The following is a 25136-nucleotide window of genomic DNA, read 5'->3' on the forward strand; positions in this document are numbered from 1 at the left end:
ATATCCATTATATAGCTGTGGAAACTGAGACTCAGAGACATGACATAATTTAGCCTGTGTTGGACCGGCATTCAGATCTATGACCATCTGATACAAAATCCTCTTTCCACTACACCACTGTTTTTTTTCCTCTGAGTGACTTTATCACAGTCATTGACTAAAAATAAGATAGGAGACTTCTTTCATAAGGGATCTCAAGGGTATCTATTACAAACCCTTCATTTAATACATTTAAAAAAGAAAGAAAGGTTACATTGGTACAAGTTATGATTCTGAATTATATACTTCAGATACTTTGCTGTCAGTCACAAATATCAGATCCTGAGAAATCACAAAGAATGTTTCTCTGTGTCAAAAAAAAATGAAAGAAACCTATACATAGGAGAAATATATTTAGCTCAAGGCAGCTTTTAATTTTCTTTTCGATAATAAATCAAGAACAAACTTTTCTCAAAAAGCCATTTGTACTCAGGTAAATCGGCCCTTTTCAGTTGTTCAGCAAATTTTTATTTGTTTTCAGTACAGTCTGCCTACAACATTGCTTAGTTAATATTTGAAATGTGTTTATATTTGTAGAGTGAGGCAGTTCAGTAGTAGGCTATCCATTCACTGATTCATTCATCCTACAACAAGCATTAAACACCTTCTATATGCCAGTGGCTAAGATACTTGTAATCAGGTCCTAAGTACTGAATGAAGGACAGTTATTAACATTTACACAGAATTTAGAGCTATGAAAAAATGCCAGCTCTGAGAGGCCAGAAGAAGAAATTCTCCTAAAGCTACCTCGGGATTCAGAACTGGAGAAAACAAACTATTTCCAGGAGGACCACCCAGAGGAGGTACTTTGGGAAGCCAGCCTGGAAATAGTCCTCCCAATGTGTAATACACTTAAAAGATTAACTTTATTGCTGGTGATTTAGATTGTTCTAAATCAAGTTGTGTCCCAGGAGAATAAAATTCCATTTCTAAAGTGGACTTTTAGAATCATTTTTTCCCTTTTACATGAGGAAAGCACCTCCACCAAACCTGCATCTCTCACAGTGGTCCAGAAAACAACTACAAGGGTAGAGATTGGTGAACTCCGCTGATGTCTTACTGTTTAATGTTACCAATGCCATGCCTTCAAATGCAAGTAGTCCTCTTTCCAAAGAAAGGTAAAAGATTTGTTTTGTTCCTTGTTCATTATTTATTCTAAAATTTATAAATCACTCAAAGTTAAGATCCATGACTATCTAGATATATTGTTATTCTATAAATGAAAATTTCTATGGTTCTTACAAAATTAACTCTAAATTACTAATGTGTTCATCCCTTAAATGGATTAAACAATGACTGATACATGCATGTTGTAACAAACCATTCCACGTGCTAAAAGAAAAATATGATTATCTTTTTTTATAAATTTCTTTGTTCGGTTTTTTTTTTTTTTTTTTTTTTTTTTGGCTGTGTTGGGTCTTTGTTGCTGTGTGCAGGCTTTCTCTAGTTGCCGCGAGTGGCGGCTACTCTTCATTGCGGTGCGCGGGCTTCTCTTGTTGCGGAGCACGGGCTGTAGGCATGCAGGCTTCAGTAGTTGTGGCACGTGGGGTCAGTAGTTGTGGCTTGCAGGCTCTAGAGCACAGGCTCAGTAGTTGTGGCACACGGCCTTGGTTGCTCCACGGCATGTGGGATCTTCCCAGGCCAGGGCTCGAACCCATGTCCCTTGCATTGGCAGGCAGATTCTTAACCACTGCGCCACCAGGGAAGCCCCCTATGATTATCTTTTACCTCACACCTCCAATCAGACCTACTAGAGGTACCTGTAGCTAATAATAAGAGATGGATGTGTATTCTTCGGGATGATAAAAATCAGTATTTTTAGCTAAATATAGTACCTATAGGAAGAGAAAAGTAAAGGTATATATTATACATTCTCAGTGGGGGTGATATTGCCCCCAAGTGTTGAAAACTGGTTCTTGGAGGGATAAATGTTAGATATTACACTAATTTGTGACCTTCCAAAGGATTAAGGATATAAACAAATATATAGTATATCTGTAGTATTAAAATTGAATGGGAGGGGGGCAATTAGAAATAAAAAATGTCCACAAAGCCTCTTTGGGGAGGCAGTAATGAAAAATTGTTGACAAACACTGGTGTATAGGTATATATACACATATGTCTCCTATATGTGTATACAGGCACCTTTATGCACACTATTTTTTCTTTTGAACAAAAACAGAATATATGATACTCTATATTCTGTCCCTTGCTTTTATTAACATGCTATGCCACGTGTAATCCGGGATTGACACATGCAAATGCTTACAGGGGTCAGGTGGGTAACATAAATAACATAACATAAATAAGAAAAACAGGAATTAGGGAAGAGTGTGGGCCATGGCAAAACTGAAACCCATGCTCCTTCACAAGAGCTTCACAAGCTCCAGCTGATGGTTGCTATTTGGGAATTCAGTCTCAGTGTTATCATATTCTCTGATTTGTCAAGCAATAGTGGAAATCGAAATTTTACGTGTTGATGATGAAATTTCCAAGCATGTCAACATTATGTGGGTCAAGCAAAACATGTGCAAACTAGTAAACCTTGCAGGTCTCCCTTTGGATTTCTGGTAGAGGTCCAACCCAGGGTTTCCCCAGAAAGATTCAGAGGCCAACTACAACAAAATCCTCTGCAACAGAATTTTCATGTGATGTGCTTGCTGGGCCCAAGTTCAGGTCTACTGAATCGGAAACTCTGTGGGTCCATCCAGGAATCTGAAGTTTTAACAAGGAGTTTCTTAAGTAATCTCAAGTTTGAGAACCAAGAACACAGCATACTTTTTAACAGCTATATAAGCACCATAATTGAATTCCAAAGTATGAAATGATCATACTATGTTAAAAACCATGTCCTCATTGGTGGGTATTGAAGTTGCTTCTAAATTTCCCCCTCTATACATAATACTTCAGTAAATGTCCTTATGCACATTGCTTTTATTTTTATAGAACAGATTTCCCAAATCAGGATTATTGGGTCTAACTAAGGTCTAATAGATACTGTACATTTTAGGGTCTAGTAGATACTGACTTCATACTTACTTTAGACATTTTATGGTCTAGTAGATACTTGCTTTATAAAGGTTGCAGAAAGTCACATTCCAACCAGCAATACATGTGAGTGCCCTTATCCCAACACTAACATCCCTGGACATTAGAATTTTTTTCCAATTTGATGGGATAAAGATGTTTTAAATTTTTTTAATGAATAATGTCCTGACTTCCAGTGCAGTTAACAATTTTTTAAATCACATTTCCTCTGCAAGGGAATATTGGAGATATTCCCCTGCTGAGAATGGCAGGGTTAGAGTGGGAGCTAACACCTTGTACACAGTGTCAACTTTCTTGATACCCTTACCTTCTTCCTAGGGTCTACCCTCCTCTCAAATCCCTGCTTCTCTTCCCACAGGGAGCCCACTATAGCCACTCATTATCTTTCACTATTCTGGCAGGTTTCTAAGTTTTCCTTTAAAATTATATTCACCTGTTCATTCCTATGCCCACTTGTCTATTTAATGGTCTGTCTTTTCCTTATCTATTTGATGTAGCTCTGTGCAAACTAGGCCATTAACAGTTTGCTTATAAAGAATTCAAAAAATTATACAGGTTACTATTTTACTTAATAATCAACCCAATTTGAACAAATTTCATTTAATTTTAATCATATTAACCACTTCAAACTATCAGTAGTACCATTTTAGTTTGTTTCTGCTGCTTTTAGAAATGTGCTTTAACATCAGGCATTTTCAGTATAATGCTATAATAAGTTAACTGCAGAAAAGCCACTAATGAATTTTATTTTATTAAATAACAGCAAAGGAACTGTAAAGATTAAATAGCTTTTTATGCAAGTTAAAAACTTTCCAAACTCAGAAATGGATTTTTATGGGGGGCGGAGGGGGGGAGGTGGGCTTTCTCTCAAGAGCTCTAATTTCAAAACCCAAATGGAATTTCAAAATACAAGTAAATAAATGTCAAAGCCTCTTGGCCTCTGCTCTGCCATTCTATGCCTGAAATCCTGCCAAAATGAAATTTTCCATTCAAGAAGGACTGGCGTTTACTAAGCTGATTTTTAAAGACTCACTTTCAAAAGTAGTGGAAACTTTGTGCAACTTTTGACGTTCCTCTCTGTGGATACAACAGCTGCCTCTGTAGACATTTTCCACAATGGTAACAATTTCTGAAAAACGAATTTTTAGCCCTTCCAATGCCTTCAGCCACTAGGTCTACTGGTTTTTCCCAGCGCCAAGCAGAGAAGATAAACAGAAGCCAAACTAAAAGCTAGCGTCTCACTAAGTATCACGGCACAAAAAGGACAGAAAGAGAAAGGGCAGAAGAGAAAGTGGGAGGGAGGAGGGAGCGTGGTCCGATAGTCCACTTGCTAGAGGGAAACATTAATCTCAAAACTGTGTGCTGTTTCAACAAAACTGAGCTGTAGTGAGACTGGCTTGTCTGCTTATTCACATATTATCATATTCAGTTACTGTTAAGATCAAATAGTTAGAAAAGCTGAGTTCGTTTAAAGAATACAAAGGGAAAATATGGAGCCCCTGCAATACGTAGTCAAATCCGAAGATTAAGGCTCAGCTTCTCTTGGTCAGTCCAGCGTAGGTGGGAAGTAGGGGTAGTGCTTTTGGGGGCCGGTGAAAGAGTGGAGTCTTGGCAAATGGAAACTAAAACTGTCAGCCAGTGAAAACCTGCAGTGTGCCTAAAAGAAGCTTTAAAAAGTTAACACACTATGGGATAAATCTAAGGTGGGAATGAAAATTAGAGTGTTGTGAGAAAACTGAAATCCATTTACTCTTTGACAGTCTAAAAGCAATGACTTGAAACAGCAAGCCTAAGTTCCTAGCTTGTCCTTAAGGCTTTCTCCCCACTCCTTTATTCTCTTCCTTTCCTCTTTCGCAGCTTTTCTCATATGCAGTGTATGTACCCCGTAATTATCTCCCTGTGAGTCTTCCTTTAATTTCGGACTTATTTTTTCCCCCCTCTTTGTTGCTCCCAGACCCAAGCCTCCTTTTCCTCATATTCTAGTATTTGTTCGTTGACGGAACAGAGAAGGGGTAGCGAGGCAGAAAAGTTTTGTGGTTTGGAAAACTTGGGCCTTTGTTGTGTCATTTCCCCTACCCCGTCACGCCCCCAACCACGTGACCAAGAAAGGCCGTAATTTTGTGAATGGAGCCGAAAGGTGGCTGCAGGGCGGGAGAGGCTCCGCCTCTTTTCCTAAAGCGGCCAATCTCCTAGCGGAGCGCTGCGGGGTCAGCAATAAACAACAATGGGCTGGGAACAGACGGTAAATTATTGGCTACCGAGAGAACCTCGCGGGGGCTGAGTCTGAAGCTCCGCCCCCTCCCGGTTACCATCGTTACCCGTCAGGCTCCAGCCGCAGAGAAGGTCTTTGGAAACTGTTGGTCAGGTTACGGGGGCTGGGTTGTCCCGGGAGTGCTGGGCGGCGGGACACACTTGCCGCCTGACTGCACCCTCAGAAAGTACCCTGGAGCGTCACGATGCCAGCCTCGAGGCCCGGCTGCGCCCGAACCCCTCCCCGGCTCGGGTAAATGTGCAGTTCCCGCTCAAAATGCTTGTAGGTGCGCGCCTCAGGACGGGCTAACTCCGATTTACTACTTTCAGGGAACGCACGGTGTGTGTCCTTGCTGTCCACAGTTACTGGGTGTTTCCCTAGTAATAAGTTTTTTTTTAATATTAAAAAATTTTTTGACCCATGACCTCCATGGGTCCGGAATTGAGCCTTGTGCGCTCACACTCCGGTTTAATACGGCTCCATAACGTTCCATTTAAGGAAGGAAACTTTCAATTAGAAATTAAGAACTGCAGCACGTTTCTCAAAGGGCTGAACAGCTGCCGGAAACATCCTTTGGTCTCTAGCTCTGGTCGCCACCAGGATCACAAATGAATTTCAACACCATTGAGTCCCTGGTCCCATCCCCGAGGCCTCTCATCCCCGGTTGGGCCGAGGCTTCTGAAGTGACTCTTTACAGCTCTAAGCCCCGTAGGAGGGTCAGGGCAAGTGGTTTCAGAATTGCAGCCCTCACTTTTTAACGTCCTAGTCATTGTCCTTGAAACCCGACCCCCCTCGCCTCTCTCCCCCAACTCCCGGCTCTGGCTGTTTAAAAGCTGGAGAGGAAGTGAAAGCGTCAAGTACAGTAAGTGATACCCTCCGCCTCCGTGTATACATAACAAAAGCTCAGGAAACGTGCGGGTCCCTAGGATATCCGAGCCACCCCTAACCTATCCCTGCTCCTCCCCACCTCCACCAGGGACTGGAAACACCTTGTCCCAGTGCACACGTGGGACAAATTTTATTTTAATACTTTACCTCACCTAGATCGCTCTGTAGTTCTCCCTTCCAACGCAACCACTCCTGAAGCAATTCCTCTGCTTCTCCCAGGTGCTTTCCCCATAGATTTTACTGTCCCATGAAAGATTTACTTGAGGATGACGTTAAAAAAATAATGTTTTTGATGCGCCATAATGGTTATGATGGGTGTTGAAAAATGGGAAGAGAACCTGGGCCAAAAACTTAGTGGGAACGAGGCTATAGTGTGAGGTGGGCTCCTTATCAGGTTCAAAGTAGAGGGGCTGGAGATCTTGAGGGAGGGGTGGTGGGAGACTAAGGAGGCACGGTCTTGGTGGATCGCACTTCAGAGTATATATCTGACCCGAACGAATGTGCTTTAGGAAATCAGCCCAGTTAGTGGACCAAACACACCAGTAAGGGGAACTGGCGACTCGAAACACATGGCTTCGGTGTCCCCGGGCGCCTTAACAATAAGCAGCGGGTTAGGACGGCAGTCGATTTGCTCTGTGGCGTTTCCAGGCTGTGGTCACCGCGCCAGCCGGCGGAGCACGGGTATGGGCAGAGGGGCGCGGGAGATTCACGAGCAGGGGCAGCAAGCCTCCTGATTGACAGCCCGAAATCCGATCTTGTGAAAGAGACGCGGAGCCAATGGGAGGCAGCGATCCATCAGTTTGGATTGGAGGCCCCTGGAGGAGAAGTAGAGGAAAAACCACCGAATTGAGCTCTGTCAGAGGCGCTTTCGGCTTCCAAGGGGGAAGTGCTGGGCAATAATTAATGTTTTTATTAAAATTGGAGGGAATTTTTTGCAGCCATTCGCCTAGCGTGGCCTTCAGGTGGGTCTTTCCAACAACTTTTTATGTCTCTCCAGATAATTGCATGGTTGTGGGTTGCAAAAACTATCCTTATGAAAGAGGTGTCTCCGTCTCTTTAGTCCCGTTAGGTGCAAAGCAAGTCTCGTTGATCGCCATTGCTAGTTTTGCACACGTTTGCGAATCAGAGCTGCCCGGGGTACACCGACCGCGCAGGGAAACATCGAGAGTGTAAATAAATACATCGCCTCTGGTTCGGATTTTTGCTACTGCCGAAAATATGTAAATTGTGAACTCTCTTGTCTCTCTTTGGATCCAGGTGAAGGAGGCGGTGTAGGGAGGGTTATTTTTGTGAATGGGACTGTCGGAGGGTAATTAGCTATGCAAATTCAAGAGCTTCATTCATGATTTTTTTTTTTTTTTTTGTAGCCTAAAAGCCATCTTGTTCCCCTCTAGGTTGATAGAAGTCCAGATCCCGAGGAAATCTCCAGCTAAATGCTCAAAATATAAAATACTGAGCTGAGATTTGCGAAGAGCAGCAGAATGGATGGATTTTATGACCAGCAAGTGCCTTACATGGTCACCAATGTGAGTGATCAGTTCGAAAGTTGCTGTTTATAAACTTGACTCCGACGGAGGGGGTGGGGTGGGGAGGAGGGAGAGAATGAGGAGGGAGGGGGCAAGGGGGCTGGGATTGCAGATACTTTATCTGCTTTGTTGCCACTGTAGGGCGACTCTGCTTCTAGAAGCCCAATCTTCAAAATGAGCTTACCTTTCAGTGATTTGGATAAGGCATAGTTTTGTTTTTAAGACTCCTTTTTCTGATTAAAGTGCTCACGATGAGTGGAAGAGGAGATGGGGGGCAGCAGCAGCTGCTGCTCTCAAAGTTTTTGGCTGGGTTTGTCTGCCACATTGAAAAGAATGAAGTTGAGACAAATGCTGACACTTTTTGTTTATATGGGGTGTTTCTTTTTTTCTTTTTTTTTTTCATTGTCTCTCTTACATTTTTCATTTCACTACTCTGTTTTTGTTCTTTTTTTAGGGGTGTTTCAGGGAGAATAAAATTCACTGTGTTTTAATCTGGCGTTGATCCAGCCTAAAACGACTTTAAGTGTAATTGCTTAATGTTGTTTTGATGTTGAGATACCATGAATATATGACTGATAAATAGTGTATTACCATCGGCACAGGGGAGCAACTCTCCCTGGCTGTTGAGTTCTCAGCATAAGCTTTCACTGTCAAATGAACACAGAAAATGATTATTGGAATCGATACGATGGACTTTTATTTTTCTATTTAGGGAGAAGATCCAGTAGACTTTTGTATGCATGTGTGTTTCTATGTGTGTGTGCCATGTGAGGTTTACATTCTTTTAAAGGATTTTATCTTTCCCTTTGTAGAATCAGCGTGGGAGAAATTGTAACGAGAAACCAACAAATGTCAGGAAAAGAAAATTCATTAACAGAGATCTGGCTCATGATTCAGAAGGTGAGGTTTGATTTTGGGCTGAATCCCCCCTCTTTACCTATACTTCCCACCCTCATAAAGAAGAGAAGCACTTCAGTCTTACCTTAAGAATAATACACTTTCAAATTACTGCATTTCACCAAGACTTTTATTTGGAGCAATTAACATGATGTGACAGTTTGCGTTGAGAGATATTTTATGGCTCTGTCACAAACTAATGCAAGAAGGAAATAAAAACAGTGACAACCTTCTTTTAATCATTCTTTTGTGTTTAAATACCTTTGTCCATATGGCATACAAGTAATCCCATACACTAAGGTAACAATTTTGAAATATCCAACACAGTGGGACAAATTAGGCAGCTGTGCACACTGCTTAATTTCTCTTTTCTCCTGTGTTAGAAGTTGAGCAATGTAAGTGATTGTTTGATTTCCCATCCCCTTACACTAAAACAATATACTGTTATCAAACTTTTCATTGATGATTTTGATGACCACATGGTGAGGCCTTAAAATGTTCAATGAATCATAATCAAGGCCTAATTAGTAATTATAATACCTATTTGGGAAATTGGGTCACAGATTCTTTTTATGAACTGTTGGTAGGAGGTCAATATATTATAAATTATTCCAGCCCTATGCAGGCATTCCTAATAAACTTACCATACTTAGATTTAATTACCAAAGTTCAGTTTGCCATTTAGATTAGGTATATTGGATTCTGAAACATCCTCAAATCTTCATATAAGTATAAATAAGTTACACGTGCCTCTCCCTCCCCACTATGACAGAATACACAGTTTTGGACTTGATAATAATCAGGTACCAGAGAATTATCTCTCTGACTTTTGTAAACCTATTCCTGTAGAAATTTTCTTCCAAAATCTTGTATTTAAAAGTTGTCCCTTTTAGTTTTGAGACGTTGAACTTCAAAACATATAGTACTTTGAGAATTATACAATGTACTGTTACATGTTTTATATAAGATTCGGAAGATAGAAATAAAACGTTTTTCAGTCGTTCTGATTTTTCCCCTACTACTGTTTTAGCAAGAGTTGAATATATTTAAGAAAGGTTTCTGTGGATAGACATGCCTTTACCTCAGCCTTTTTGAGTTCTAGTGTATGCGTGTTGTTTGAGGTCCCTAAGCTTATTTATTAAGCTAACTGTTAAAAAGGGGGAAAAAAAGATATTGAGAAGTATTGCTTAATAGGCATCAAAATGGGCAGGATTATTGATATAATTAAGTTATAAATCCTGATTTCTTTTTATATTGACACCCCTCCCCAAATTAAATTGATCTATAGTACTAATTTCATGACAAACATTTCCATTTAATGTAGGCTAAAGGTTTGCAAATCTTTTGTTTATGTCTTTGACTTGTTTTTTAGAACTCTTTCAAGATCTAAGTCAATTACAGGAAACATGGCTTGCAGAAGGTAAGGCAAAAAATTGCTTTCAAAGGAGGGGAAAAGCAACTCTAGAAGGGGAGGGAAAAAAAGTCCTGAACTTGCTGTCTTAATGTTCAGCCCAATTAATTGAGCTCTAAAAGAGCCACCTCATGTGTCATGCATACATTAGAGCCTCTGATGAGTTTGTCTTCGGGGAATCTGGGACTGCACTACCCAGTGTCATCACAAATTACCAGGAGAAATTGCTTCCAGCTCACAATCACATCTGCTTTTGGCAAGAACTAATGCACCAAGACTTCAAGTTCTAAGCCTCTGTTCAGATTTTAATTGCAATTGATCAGGTTTATATTATTGTACCTCGAGAGACCTCCTAGAGCCAGAACTCGGCTTGCTGTTTCCTTTAGAGCAGCGCATATCATTATTTGGTGTTCTGGCGGAGGACTTTTCTGATGGCAGAAATTAGTTTCTCTGGGTTCATCAGGACGGGATGCTTCAAGATTTAAGTGCAAGTGTCTTCTTTCCACCTTGTTCACAACACAGAACGTTAGGTGTGTATCCAATGCTAAGGAAATCCATGGCTTTAAAATAAATCTTGGGGGGATTGGAGGATTTTAAAAATGTTTTCTGTTTGTTACTATGATGTGATGTTTGTTGAAATTGATCTTTGCTATTATAACACTTTTATTAGGATTTATTTAATATAGCAAGGAGCTATTTAAAGGCATTACTTTTATTTTGATAAAATTTTGTGTTGCAGTCTATTGTATCTTTTTTTGTGAAACTTTATTTTATAGGAACAAGGAGATATTGCTTCAGTACAGCTTTATACAACTTGAGAAATGTCTAATGTTGAGGGACTTTTGTTGGCGTCTATAATTTGAAATTTTTCTTTTGGATTTGGTACACTAAATGTGAAATAATAATTTTATCCTACGATGTGTTTTGTGGGAAATACAAAGAGAAAATTATAGATAGTTAGGTATTGAGTATAGTTGTGTTATTTCTGTCTTTGCATTACATGGGAATCATGCAGTTTTTGGAACAGATTTTTAAGATGGTTCAAAGAAGAGAGAGGGTCTCTTTAAAAGGAACCCAAGCAATGCTGTTGCTACTTTGAGGCAGACTGCTGTGTTTTTTCTAGTGGTCTTGCTTGCAGTTGATCAAGTTGCCGTTAGCATGTAAAATAAGTTTCTTTGTTTTGCTGATATTCTAGTTCTTCCAAAGGGCTTCTGCAATCTTTATAAAGCTTTTAAGTTAAATAGCTTTTCCAGTATCCCTTTGCAAGGGTGAATTTATTTGTATGTTAATGAAAGGTAAGTATTAATGAAAGTTTTAGTTACATTTAAAGGTCATTTTGCTTGTCACTGTAAATGAAACTTATTGCAATAGATTACTTATTATTGCAACATAAGCCATATATTCAAATGTAACTTTCTCAAGAAAAATCTGCACAGAGGCTCTTGCATGAATTTTATCTGTTAGTTTTGCAAAGTTAAATGTTGTGAGAACACTATGTTTATGAGGGAATTTATTCGCTTATCCAGAATACCTTCAGATATCTATTTTAATTGTTCTGGAAGGTTTGTTGGTTCTTAAGATGTTTAAGTCTCATTGATTCCAAGTCAGTGCACTTGCTGGCAGATTTTGAATGTGCACAGCAACTCTGTTCCTGGAATTTAAAAATGTGGAATCTGTGACAGACTTACCATTTTATAATCAGTTTCAGTGCAGTGTTTTACTTTTGACTTGTTTTGTTTCTTTGTCCCTCAGATAAGTGATTTGGTAATTTATCCAAGTTTATTTTAAAACTCTACACTGAATATTCTTACCCATGATAATTAACTTACCTGTAAATCAGATCTGAAGATTTAGCTTTATATAAAATAAACCTAGAAAATGATTGATGTATTTGAAAGAACATGGACTTTTACTTAGAAAAGAATTTATAAGCTTAAATAAGTTCAGGAATTAATCCTCGGAGTGTTTTATTGAATACCCAGGTGGGCTCCTATTTACAAACCATGAGTAAGATTGCATTTGAGGATAATTTAAACATTTGTTCAGAATACTTTACGTTAATTTATCCTGTCATGATATAAGCATAACATTAATTCTATTTTTAAAAATCTAAGAGTAAGAAGAGAGGTGGGTTTTTAAAATTATCTGTTAATGGACTGCACATTTATTTTTAGCAATTTTATATAATTATGTTATTTGCATTAGCATGTTAACTTATCCCACATCTTGAACAATATTAGCTAAGAAGAGATCTCAAAATTATACTAGTTTATTTGTAGCTAGATCTGTTCATTTATGTTCTTCTGGTCATCCAGAAATTAAAACATTGCCAAACTGGCAGACTATAAACGGTTTACATATTTCTTTTCATAATTCTTTATCGCCAAGAAAGGGACCATGGAATTTTAAGTCATCTTGACCCTTTTTAAAAAGACCATTGGCAATTAACCAAGTTTCTCCCATAAGAATCCCACTGGGAAGTTAAACAGGTCTAAAAATGTTACTAGGCATGAGAGTCAAGGTACTTGTAATGTGTCATATGAATTTTTAAAAAATTATCAAAGTCCCTAAATACTTGGGAAATAATATATTGTTTCAGGTTTAATTTATTTTTTTCCTGTAAAAATTTTTATAAGGTAGACCCGAAGTGTAACATGGATTGGTCAGAGGTAAATTATTATGGATTATGAAATGTGTTTTATGTCCAAGGAAAAATTTGGATAGATAAGGTAGGACTTATTTGAGGGTGGGGTTGGAACCAGTATTTTCAATTCACTAAAGTCCTCTCCAAAAAATATGCTTCCATTCTTCCCCCAAATTTCTAAACAGGGATCAAAAATATGTTTTTGAAGAATATAACTTTATATTAGTATCAGTTCTGAAGTACTAACACTGCAATTTTAAGGTTTTTTAACATATACACCACAATTTAAAATAATCACATCTTATTCTGAAGAAAATTGAAAAGGTAATGTTTTCAGTGACCAGAGTAGCAGTTAAAAAAGTGAAGAATGTGCTTATTTTAAATTTTGCCATAGCCAGTTTATATTGTCATTTTACTGTGTACAATTCTTTATTTATTGATTCTTTGACTTTTGAATTAGATTGCCATTGACAGACAGGCAATTCCAATTATTTGATCCCATGAAATAATGAGTTCAAATATCAATTCTATCAACATCCTGGTAACGTCCTGTTTTTTTAAGTGGTGCTTTAAGGAAGGGCGTCCTAGAAATTCATAGTTAAAATGGAACCTTTTGTGTGGGGGGGACAGAAGTAGAAAGATGTAAAATTGAGTTAAAAGAGGATCACGTTCTTTTAAAGTTGCTTGTTAAAGTTTACCTTTAACACAACTTAAAGAAAAATAATACATTTCATATGTATCTAATATAAATACATAGTAACTTTTGAGTGTTATTTTTGATGTTGGTCTAGATGTCCTTGAGGTTTCTTTTCATCAGTAATATTAAGGAAAATTGTCGATAGTGATTCGCTGCCATCAGGGTAGAATGTTTTTCAGTTGTGTGGTAAGTCAAGTTTCATGCTGCCAGGACACTTTAGTCAAAGTTGTGCCTCCAAGAATAACCTTTCTACACTAAAGATTATTATTACCTCATGCCCTCATGCCGATAAGCTTTTTTCCTTTTGTTTTATGTGAACTTCTATTAATAGTCAGGTTTGCTGAAAAGTAGAGATGTCATTCTATCTCCTCAGTTCACTTTAGTGGCTGATACTAAATTTATAATCAAAATCATTTATTATGAATTTCATCAAATAATATGTGCTCTTGTTACTCAATATACATAATGCCACCCATAATACACAGTAGTCATAATGTACTCATTTTTATTTTTTAAAAACTAGACTGTTTCTTTTTGAAACGGAACATAAATTGGGTATGTACTCACGATTTTTTTTTAAATGTGAGGCAGTAAGGAGAAAAAGCTTTAAAAACTACATTATTTTGTGTGGTTTAAATAAAAAAGGAATTGAGAGTTAGGCATTAAATTACAGAAGTCCATACTATTTCTTAGAGTTGAGCAAGAGTCATTGTATGGGGGGAGGGGGGAGCTACTCTCCATCTTTTTCTTGTACCAGGAAATACTCTAAACTATGAAACAAAGACTTCTTGTTTTGGACTTCATTAAAGGATAGCAGGTAGAGTAGATGTATTCTGTTTCTCAACATTTATTGGAAGTATATAAATGCATTTTCATCTAGGGTCTATTTGCAAAATAGAAAAATTTGTTAAAAATAGAATTCGGATTTGATGTAGCCTAGATATCGGTTTTCCAGAGGGTCCTAATACATGTTAATGAAATATTGCTGAACTTTTCTAATTCAGTTACAGAAAATGTATAATTTCTTGAATTTCATAATATAACTTTATTTCCTTTGATCTGTGCACAACATTGTAATTAAAATAATAATAATGATAATAATAATAGAAGTCAGACCTCAGTAGCATTAGAGAAAATATATGGATAATAACAACAGCTCTGAGCTACACTTAAGTTTTCAAGACTCTCTATAGGTTAGTTAGGAAATTGAAGTTGATTTGAGACTAAAGACAACTAAAACTTACTGTTTTCTTTCTTTTAGAGCATACAGAAAGAATGCCTTTATCAATATTAAAGATGTTTTTGTCATGGGGAAAATGCCCCCCCTTTTTTCATCTGTTTCAGTGTATTTATATTTCTGCATTAATTAATGTTTATACATTGGTACAATCATTTTAATGTTAAAAGCGATGTGGTATAAAACCAGGCTTAGCGGCCTCATGATTATTTTCTTCCATGGCCTGAAGCTTCATTTTAGGATTAAACAAAATATGACTGTGTGAAGGTTGATTTTCTTGTTGTTTTACTTTTATTTAAAAGAAAATTTAAATTTCTTTAGAGAAACTTGTTTCTTAACCCTGTGAGAGTGAAATGCTACTAAGTTCAGCAATAAACTATTATAATCTTAAGATAAAAAGAGCATTTGAATAATAAGCAAGAAAAATAAGGTATTTCTTTAATGGTTTGGCTTTTTTTCCCCCTTCCTTCTTTCCTTCCTTCCTTCCATCCACCCATCCATCCATCCATCCATCCATCCATCCATCCATCCATCCGTCTATCTTTACCTCTTTTCTTTTTTCCTTCTTAGTTTTATACATTTAAGTTTCTGTGACAAATTACCGTATAAAGCAGGATGGGTTAAACATATGTAAATATATATATGGATTTAACTTTGTCATTTATTTAAACGTGTACCTTAATGGATTTGAGCTGTATTTGAGACAGAGCAATAAAACTGGTATGTTTATACTGCAAGTTCAAGTTGACTTGCTTTAGCTCTCTGGAAGGGTGTGACATGAAAAGATTGCGGTTGGGCCCCATGGCTCATGCTGGACTGTGTTTTTGTGAATGGAGGCGGAACTCCAGCTCTGCCTGCTTGTCTGGAGGAATTGCTGAGGAGATCAGCTGTCTCATTCACAGGCAGAAAGAATGACTCATACATCTTCCGCCTTGTTTGGCTCCAGGTCATTGTTACAGTGGATAGAACTGGTTTTAATTAAATATTAACCCCTTTTCAACTTGACGTTTGTTTCAGTTGTAATTTTTCCACTTTTTCCCTAGCTTTAAAAGAAAACCTGACAGGCGCCTAGTTTGTAAGAAAAAGGGGGTTTTTACTTGTTTGCAGCCAAACTTGGAAAATATTTCAACACTCACCTTTCCTTAAGTAATGATTATTACTTTATTTGAAGGTTTAAAATAAGCACAAAAGACAGACAAACTCTGTTTAAAAATTGTCCACTCCCCACCCCAGCCCCGCCCAAGAAATGTTAGTTAAGAAAGTATATTAAAATTCAAAATAAGGGTTAGTGATTCTGTGACATCAAGATTGTGATTAATATTTTCATGGGTTTCTTTCTCATAATATGTATCGCGATATAGTAGAACGAGAGAGAGAGAGAGAGAGAGAGAGAGAGAGAGAGAGAGAGAGAGAGAGAGAGGGGGGGGGGAGAGAGAGGAGAAACAACTTTGGATAATAATGTAGGTAAATAGCTGAGAGTGCAAATACTTCCCTTATAAAGGCGAAGTCCTGAGACTTGATGGCAACTTGTCTATTAATGTGTGATGAACTGATAGAAGTGCTCCAGCTATTACCAGTAAAATCCACATGCTTCATCTTCTTGAAAGCCTTTTATTGGTCTTTTGGTATATACTTTCTCTTCTCCTTTCTTACTCTTTCCCCTTCCTCTTTAATTACAGAGTGTGGGGAAACATTTTCATTCCCCAAAGGTGATTATTCCAAGCATAGTTTATTATAGATAGCAGTGAAAAAACTAATTTATTTTTAGGTTGGCCTCTATTGTTAATTTTCCACTTTGGAGTTGGTATGGCTTGCCGCAAATTTTCAGGAAGCTGTAGTTTGCTACTTCACAGAATTCCCCGTGAATGGAGGAAAAAAAGGAAATGTACGATACGAGTGTGGCAATACTTTGTCATATTTTCCTTGCCCAGATCCAACTTGTGTTTTTCGTTAGCTGCTTTCCTTTGACTCTAACTTGAAGTTAGAGGTAGACTTCAGCTTTTGTCCATTTAAGTAGCATGCTGCTTCATTTGGTCTATTCAGTTTCTTAAGATTAGCTTCTGTGAAAATGTGAGTCATATGTTTTTTGTTAAAATTCTGGAATATGTTCAGGCATAAGTGTGAAGTATTTATTCAGTATGTTAAGGAGTTAGAACAGAAATAGCAGTTCTTATTCTTTTTACAAAATTGTTGGTATGTAGCTATTTTCTGTATTTGTGAGGTAGAACTTCTGGTTTCTTCTCCTCCTGAAGTTTTCCCTCCCCAGTTCCCATCTCCCAACATACGCTGCTTATCCATCAGCGATTTTTACGCCTTTCTTGCAGTGATATATATCATTGAATTGCAACTTTGTCTTCTGATAGTAAGAAAAAAAAAGTCTGGCCTTTGGGACAGTCATACCAGCATATTCTGTTACAAATACGTTTTTGTTACTCACCCGCTATTTTTAACTATTCCTGTAAAGGGATATTATGTTTTTATTAGATTCTTGTAAATGTTGGCTTTTTAAAAGCATAGTGATTGCTGTGGTTGATAATTTTGCATCTCAGTAGTTATCTGGGTTTAGCTGTTAATTTTAAAGGAAAACCAAAACCTGTGGATATGGTGGGAAAAATGTGTAGGATTTGATTCTGTCTGCCTGCTGTTATTTATTAAATAGATATTAAAAACACTTTTTGTAATTTTTTTGGTGAAAAGACTTATTTTGATGGTTACTCCTCCACTTACAATTTGTGAGTCTTTGAGAAAAATCAGGTTTACTGTACTGTCAAAAGAATGTTTATAGCTAAGAGAATGCTAATGTACAAATTTTAGCTGCAATTTTTATCCGTCTCCAATATAATTCATTAGAAGTAAAGATATTAAACTTGCATTGTAATGATTTGAGTAGTACTTCGTGTGTGAATTGAAAAAAAGGGATGGGTGGTGGAGGTTTGGAAAGAAGAATATAAGTAATGTTTCTTGAGTATCTGATATTGTGTCTGGCGTTGTGTTTAGACTATTCCATTTAATCCTCATGAAAAACCTATATTATCACTATTAAACTGATGAGTAAAATGGAGTTCAAAGAGGTTAAATAATGTTACACAGTTTACACAGCATAACATAGAACAATGATTTGAAGGTTGTTGGCCTTTAGTTAACCTTGGTATCAGGTATTAGTGGAATCGGAAGAAAAAAGTACCTCTTCCTCCAGTACAGGCTGATCAAATAGGTATCAGTTCTAATTTGGAAAAAAGAGCTTAATTTGTTTGGTTTTCTTAAGTGGCAGAGGACGGAATTTGTCTTCAATAAACTTAAGTATTGGTGTACAGAAGAAAGTTGTTAGAAAATAATTGAATGTCAAACTGCATATGTCTTGGTAATAGGCAAGATTATCATTTGTTCTGCTCTTAATAATATAACATAAATTTTATTCAACCAAATATTTGTTTTTTTAAATCCTATTAAATAAGCTGACACAACATTTTAATTCTATGTATGTTGTGTTCCTTTTTTATACAGAATTTTTAAAATGTAGAATTTCTTTTTATATGAATTTTTTTTCTTAATTACCAACACGAAACTTTTTCAACAAAGACTGATTATGTTAATAAGAATTCCCCATACAAAATAGGCACTTTTAAAAAAATTAATTGACATCTGTTTTAGTATGACTTGATTGGATAAAAAGTTTCACTCTTAGATAATACTAGTAAAGTAATACTAACTAATCAGGTTATAGCTAAAGTTAATTAGGATTATAACTCATTATAAACCCAGCTTTTATGTAGCTTGTATGTCTGTAAGTGTGCATATTTGTGTGTGCAGATGAAAACTCATTTTTTTAATATGTCAATTTGGAATAGGTTATTTTGACACCTAACTTAACTGTGATGAAAATACTCTAGAAGTGAAAAATATACTTGTGTTTTGATTGCCGAATACATTAAGTTCTTGCTCTTCAGAATTTTTTTCCTTTACTAAAAATAGGGTAGTCATTTGACATTAGGACTGATGAAATAGTGATATTCTTTTGTTAGTACTAAATAGTCACCTGGAAAATATTTTGCATGAAAAGATGGAGTTTGTTTTTATTATTTATTATTTTTATTATTGTGACCATAATCATTGAGATATAATATTTTATTATATATGACCAAAATCAATGATAATCTTTTCATGTAAAAAACTTTGTCACATATTTTGGCCAAATTTAGGGCAAACATTTTTAATTATGGTAGTCTAATTGGCAGTAGACCGAACATATCAAAAGCAGATATTTCTAAAAAGCAGAGGGATATGTGTAGTAATTACACATCATTTGGAAGAATTGTGTGGTTAATTTAAATGGGCCGCTTAAGCACCGGCAGTAGGTGAATTGAAATACTTCTTACTCCATTCTTGCAAAAACAGAAAAGAAAAAAAACCCCACTGCATCTAATGGAATTCCTGTAGCTTCTCTTATTTTGCATGTTTCTTTTATTTCCACGTGGCAGCTGAAATTCAGAGGGACTACAACTTCCACCATTTTATTTCTGACATACGTGTTTTCTGGGTGACACTGATGATGGCTTCTATTTCTCCTCCCAAATATTGCTGTCAATGCCATTTTAAATATGAGCTCATTGGCAAATAATCATAGGTTTGGTCTCAGTCTAAAAAGCTCTTCCATGAGAGATCTTACTTGACATTCTTTATGCCTTGGCAGTTTCTCTCTTAATTTTGTTTTCTTTTTTTTTTTTTTCTTCAGCTCAGGTACCTGACAATGATGAGCAGTTTGTGCCAGACTATCAGGCTGAAAGTTGTAAGTATACTATGACTCATTTCTTGAACTTTCCTTTGTCTTTGTTTCCTGCTTTTATCCTTTCTCTTTGGTTGGTCTCCACTTCCAGTGTCTTTTCTTGCATTGTGTCCGTGCCTTTTTAGCTTACAGTCATGAGGTGATTGTATTTGTCAGGTTGTGACCTCAGTAGAACCCCTGTAGGATCTGAAAAGAGCTTAGGAAAACTGATTGGATTAAAAGAGGGTCCTGTTCTCTATTTCGTTAATATCCTTGGAGAAGAAACAGGGTGTGATCCATGAACATGCAAGTGTTTACTTCCAGCTTTTCAGTATGTCCAGCAGGAAAAGTGTGTGTGCTGATGGGAGACGGTCAGTAGTTCAAATCCTCATGAGATTTATCGTATAACATAAAAATCTTAGACCACACATCCTCTGGCTTATTGTATTATTTTACACTCATGAACTTTCACCTGCTTGGATTTAATTTTTAGCCTCATTATCTGCTTCCCGGTCGCAGTCACACAAATGCAAGTAGCCATTGGCTTCTCTTAGGATCCCTTCTGTGTTTCTTTCCCCGAGCCTTGCTCCAGGGCTTGTCATAGCATGCGAGAGGAGTGATTCAGGGGTTCTCCCCTCCTCTAATCAAAGAATGAGCATTTGGCCTGTATCAACGTGGTTGCCTCCAGGTTTGCTTCCGATATTTATGGTTTGCCTCTATCAGCAAACTGCAGCTATTGACCTGAGGTGTGAATAGTAAAGATAAGGGTATAAATGCCATCCTGATTATAAAACTGACCTAATACATTTTTGTTCTTTTAGCACCAGTTAAAGCTCTAACTTGTTTCATTTTTCCAGGCCATTGACGGTTTCACAGGAGGCAGTAGCAACAGCAACAACAGATGCTTAATACCTTACAACTTATCAAACCCATATTTTCACACCTAATATAAATCTAACACAAATACCTACGTTACTTTGAGTAACAGATGTTCGTGTGCAATGTTTTCAGCTTTTATGTTTGCTATCTTACATTTCCCAGGTGTCAAGGGTTGTAAGAGGTTTCTTCCAGATTCTCTCCCATGTTACATATTTTAGTTCGGCGTCATTACAATTTTTTTTCATTTGTGGTAAAATATATATTACAGAAAATTTATCATTTGAATCATTTTTAAGTGTGCAGTTCAATGGCAGTCATGTTGTTGTGCAAACACCAACACCATCCATTTCCAGAACTTTCTTAGCATCCCTACTGAAAGTCTGTACTTACTAAAAACTAACTCCCCACTTACCCTGCCCCCAGCACCTGGTAACTGCTGTTGTATCAGCTTGATTTTTGATCTGAGAAGAGAATTTTCTGTACTGTTTGATATATTTATTAGACATAGGACTTCAAGAAACCTGTTCAGCTAAGGTTTAGACCTTAATTAGAGACTCTTAGAAATTCCCGGAAGGATGATGGCTAAGGATGACAGCTAGGCAAGGTCTCCCTTTCTTCGGTGAAGTGTGGGAAGAGAATGGTCACATTTCCACATGTCCCTTCCTGTGAGGCACTGGAGTTCTTTCTAAAAACTAAACCTGTCATCTGAGTGGGAGAGTTAGTCTCATGGAGTCATTTTATATCTGAAGAAATTGGTAATGATTTTAATACTCTACCAATGCCTAAAGGTAATTTTTTATTCCTTTTCTTATTTGCCGTCTTTTTGTTTTTTCGTATTCTTGATTAATTCTTCTCCTTGAACTCACTTCTCTAGGTTCACAGCATATGATTTTTTCTTTCTTTCTTTATTCCTTTGATTACTCCTTCTCAAGTCACTCATCTGCTTTCTCTGTCTTTCCCAGGGTTCTGTCCCCAGACCTTTCCTCTTCCTTTTCTTATGCCGTGCCAGCACAGTCCCACAGAACATTCTGCGATGATGGGAATAATCTACGTCTGTACCGTTCAGTATAGGAGCCACTAACCACATTCCTCATTGAGCACTTGAACTGTGGCTAATGGGACTGAAGAAATTAATTTTTAATTTATTTATTTTTTATGACTTTAAATGTATGTGAACACATGTGGCTATCAGCTACTGTGGTCAGCATGCTTCTGTTGAGCTATGTCTCCTACGTCGTTTTCTCTAGTGCGGGTCTCCAGTCTGTCCCCGTCTACTGAACATCTGGTGCCCCGATCCACCATTGAGGTTCTGGTGCAAATTAGAAAAACGCAGCACCTCTGCACTCACCCCCTCCGCCCTCAGCTGAGCATCAGCATAAAATACCATTTACATAGCACCCCCAGTTTTCAATGTGATTCTCCAGTGACAGTACACTCTCAGTAAGGCCAATGGTGAAATCTTTACTTTTTTTCTGCCCAGCATCTCTCTTCAACTTCTGTTGCCCTTCTGAGTTGATGGCATCACCAATCCAAGCTGAAAACCTTTAATTTATCTTCAGTCCGTCCCAGTTCTTTACCATTAACCTCCCTTTGCTTACCAAGTTGTTAATTCTACGTCTCAGAAGTATCTTAATTTCATGGCTTCGACTCCATTTCTAATATTTCACTGCCTTAGTTCACACCCACTTTCTGCCTCCACGGAACTTGTGAATCAGCCTTTCTGTTGGTGTTCTTGCCTTCGGGTTTCCCTCCTTCCAGTCAGCTCTCTGCAATGATATTAACACACAGCCATGTGACCTTGTTAATTTTCTCTTTAAACTTCTTTCAGGACAAAGTCCTAATTCTTTAGCTGTACAGAGCATTGTTCTATAACCTGGGCCTTGGCTATCTTTTCAGTTTTAACTCTTGCTATCCCAGCACCCTGTGTCTCTCCATTCTCTAAACTTGAGCCTTTCTAATTTTTCAGTCCCCCAAACAGAGTGAGCTCTCTTATGCCTCTACCTTTGCACGTGTTCATTTTGCTTTAAAATTTTTTAAGTTTTGCTTTGCAGTCTGGTGTACCTCCAACTCCAGACTCAGCTGCGAGTTCACCGCACTGAGGTCTTTCTTGACCTTTCTTTGCATCCTTACCCTGCAGAGTTAGACTCTATAGCATCTTGTATCTTCTGTTTATTATAATATTGTAGATCCATGTCAGTAAGACTGTGAACTTCTTGAGGATTAGGAGCATGTCATAGTCAGTATGCCTGGCGTGTTTCAGAAGCACCATACAGTAAAATTGTTGTCATAACCATGATCAGCTTCTTAGTGCTGATTTTCTCCTAAGTATTTTCGAAGTCCTAATTCCCTTCTTAAGGTAGAAACATCTGATCATGCCTTAAAGCATTATATATAGTGTCCTTCTGGAAAAACATGCTAAAACCATGAATTAATTTAGCCAAGCACTTTCAGAATGCTGAAATTTTATTTTACTTCAATGAGTGAGTATTTACAGTTTAACAAATATGGCTCTAGGACTTATGAATAAAACACCTGATTATAAAGGGAAACCTATAAACACACGTAAAAATAAACCTGAAATAGTCTAATAAGAAGAAAGTGGAGATGTGATTTATTTTAAGTTTCACTGACTTAAAGGACTATTGTTCGGATGATGGTGACCAGCTAATTTCAGTCTTCACTGAGGATGGAGAAAGAGGGAAATAATTTAAATAGAGGAATAGGGCATATGGATTAGACTCTAAAGAGCATTTCTGGATGGAGAAGGTTATCAAATATTGAAATTGAAAGGCCATCTTGTCTCCTAAATGCCCTTTGCAAATGTTTGATACTTGTCTGTCTGGAAAAGCTTAGTGGGGCAGAGGGATCCTATCTCTAGGAACAGAAGGAAACTCCATCCCCTCTGTGTGGCCCATCTATAACTTCTGTGGGGCTATTTTTTTCCAGTGGGAATAATCAGATTTCCTTACATACCTCAATCGAATAAAATGCTTCTGTTTTTGCTTTTATTGCTTTAGCCCTTTGGTAAATGTAGGTTAGGAGAATGAATGGCAAGTTTCTGCCCAGCACTGTATTACAGAACATACATTCGAGTGTAACGTGTATAAACATACGTAGAAGAGTAGTGAACAGAGCATTCAAAAAATCTGAAAAATGAAATTAAGCCATAACACTGGGGTATTGCCTAAAAATTTTCCTGAGCATCTCTTATTTTTATTTATAAAGTTTTTCTGTTGGAAACCCGGAATCTCAATGATGTCATGCTATAGTTTGGTAACCTTTGAAGGATGCTGACATTTGAAGCATGTATAGACATTAAAAACAAATGAGAACAAACAAAAACATCATACAAGCCCATCCTAGGAATTGAATGGAGGTTACGAAAAACAATTATGTGGCTCAAACAAACTGCTTCTTAGACATGAATCTTTTCAGAATTCAGACACTGTGGAAAAAGATAGAATAACTTTAGGATACGCTTTAGTCCAGAGGAAGTAGAATTATATCTCTTCAGAAAAGAGAATTAAAAGAGTATTTAGAATAATAGATGAGCCTTATCTTTCCAAAGTAGATACAAATTTGTGTATAGACTGAATTTTTGTAAATCATGTGTTTTAAATTCAATACATCAATTATCTTATATTTTAAGTCATATACTTTAAATTTAGTTATACCACTAGTCTTAAAATCTACCACCCCTCATTTTCTTCATTTACAAAGTTGTGTGTTACTATTTTTCTAACTTGTTCGTTTCCATTTGATTACATTAGTTCCTTTCCATGTTTCCTCTACAGTGATTCACATGATAGATGATATTCACATTTACATTTTATGTTCTCCCAGAACATTCCCAGGGGTTTAGCCAGGGTTATGCAAAATTCCCAGTAGGATAGATCCTTGTAACTCTACACCTTTCTTTCACACCCGAGAAAGAACACTGGAATGCAAATCAATTAGAATGATGTCATTAAAGGAATAATAACCTTGACTCTTCTCTGATATATTTATGAAAGTAAATATAAAAAGTTTGCAAATTTCTCTACTTTAACTGAAGTTTGTAACACAATACTAGTGACCCATTCTGAAAATAAGACAAACCAGTGTGTGCGGACTCAACTGTTTAAAGCCATTATTACACGGGTGGTACGTTGTCTATGTAAATGAAAGTCCTAGCTGCACTTCATCTTCGTAGGAATTTTTTTTTAAAAAAAGATAGCACTTGGGGTGCTTTTTGCAGTGAAGTGGAGAAAAAAAATACCTTAACAGATTCATGTTACAAATCTGCTTCTGAAAAAAGCTGAAGTTAGGTCTATGCAGACCCTGACTGAATAATTCCTTTTATATTAACATGCGTTTGTCCTGGGTTGGAAAGTTCCACTTAGTGTTTGTGTTTCTTAATTTTCTTCCTTTCTACTAAGCTACCTTCCTGCATTCTGTTCCTTTCTACACAGACAGTGAGTACTTTATAAAATTTACTTTTTGTTACTCATTTTGAAACCTTTCTTACCTGATTCATGTTTTGGATGTGACTGGTCAGGAAGATTTTGTTTTTTATTTCTCTAACTGCTTTTACCAGAAGGTGAGCACACATTCACAGAGGAATTCCGTTTCTGAGATTTGAGGAAGTGAGTTTGTTACCGTGTTTTGTCTCCTTTTTAAACATTTTTGGAGGTAAATTTAAGCATGTCACCGTCATCAGACTTAAACTATCCATTTCAAGGATGAAGTGTCTTCTGCCTTTCTCACCTGCGATCATACGTCTGTGTATGATCTCAGCCATTGCCAGCCCTTGAAGGTTGATTCCTTTGTGTATGGTTTTTGTTGTGGTTTTTGTTGGTTTTGGTCTGTTTGTTGCTT

At 37.2% G+C, this 25136-nt stretch overlaps 1 protein-coding gene across 4 annotated transcripts in view; it reads left to right on the forward strand.

Moving 5' to 3' along the window:
• Positions 1 to 7079: 7079 nt before the first annotated feature.
• Positions 7080 to 25136, forward strand: part of ETV1 (ETS variant transcription factor 1) — a 92706-nt gene continuing 74649 nt past the window's right edge. Inside the window, exons 1-6 of one of the 4 annotated variants that reach the window (XM_082845943.1) lie at positions 7121 to 7188; positions 7287 to 7483; positions 7621 to 7752; positions 8565 to 8652; positions 10022 to 10069; positions 19371 to 19424. In XM_082845943.1, coding sequence (XP_082702069.1) covers positions 7708 to 7752; positions 8565 to 8652; positions 10022 to 10069; positions 19371 to 19424 — 235 coding nt within the window. In that variant the 5' untranslated portion in view covers positions 7121 to 7188; positions 7287 to 7483; positions 7621 to 7707. Of the gene's footprint in view, positions 7189 to 7257; positions 7753 to 8564; positions 8653 to 10021; positions 10070 to 19370; positions 19425 to 25136 lie in introns of those variants that run through there. The other 3 variants (XM_082845944.1, XM_082845941.1, XM_082845942.1) reach the window with 3 other exon arrangements.

This window comes from Leucopleurus acutus (genome assembly GCF_964270905.1).
Source record: "Leucopleurus acutus genome assembly, chromosome: 9".
NCBI lineage: Eukaryota > Metazoa > Chordata > Mammalia > Artiodactyla > Delphinidae > Leucopleurus > Leucopleurus acutus.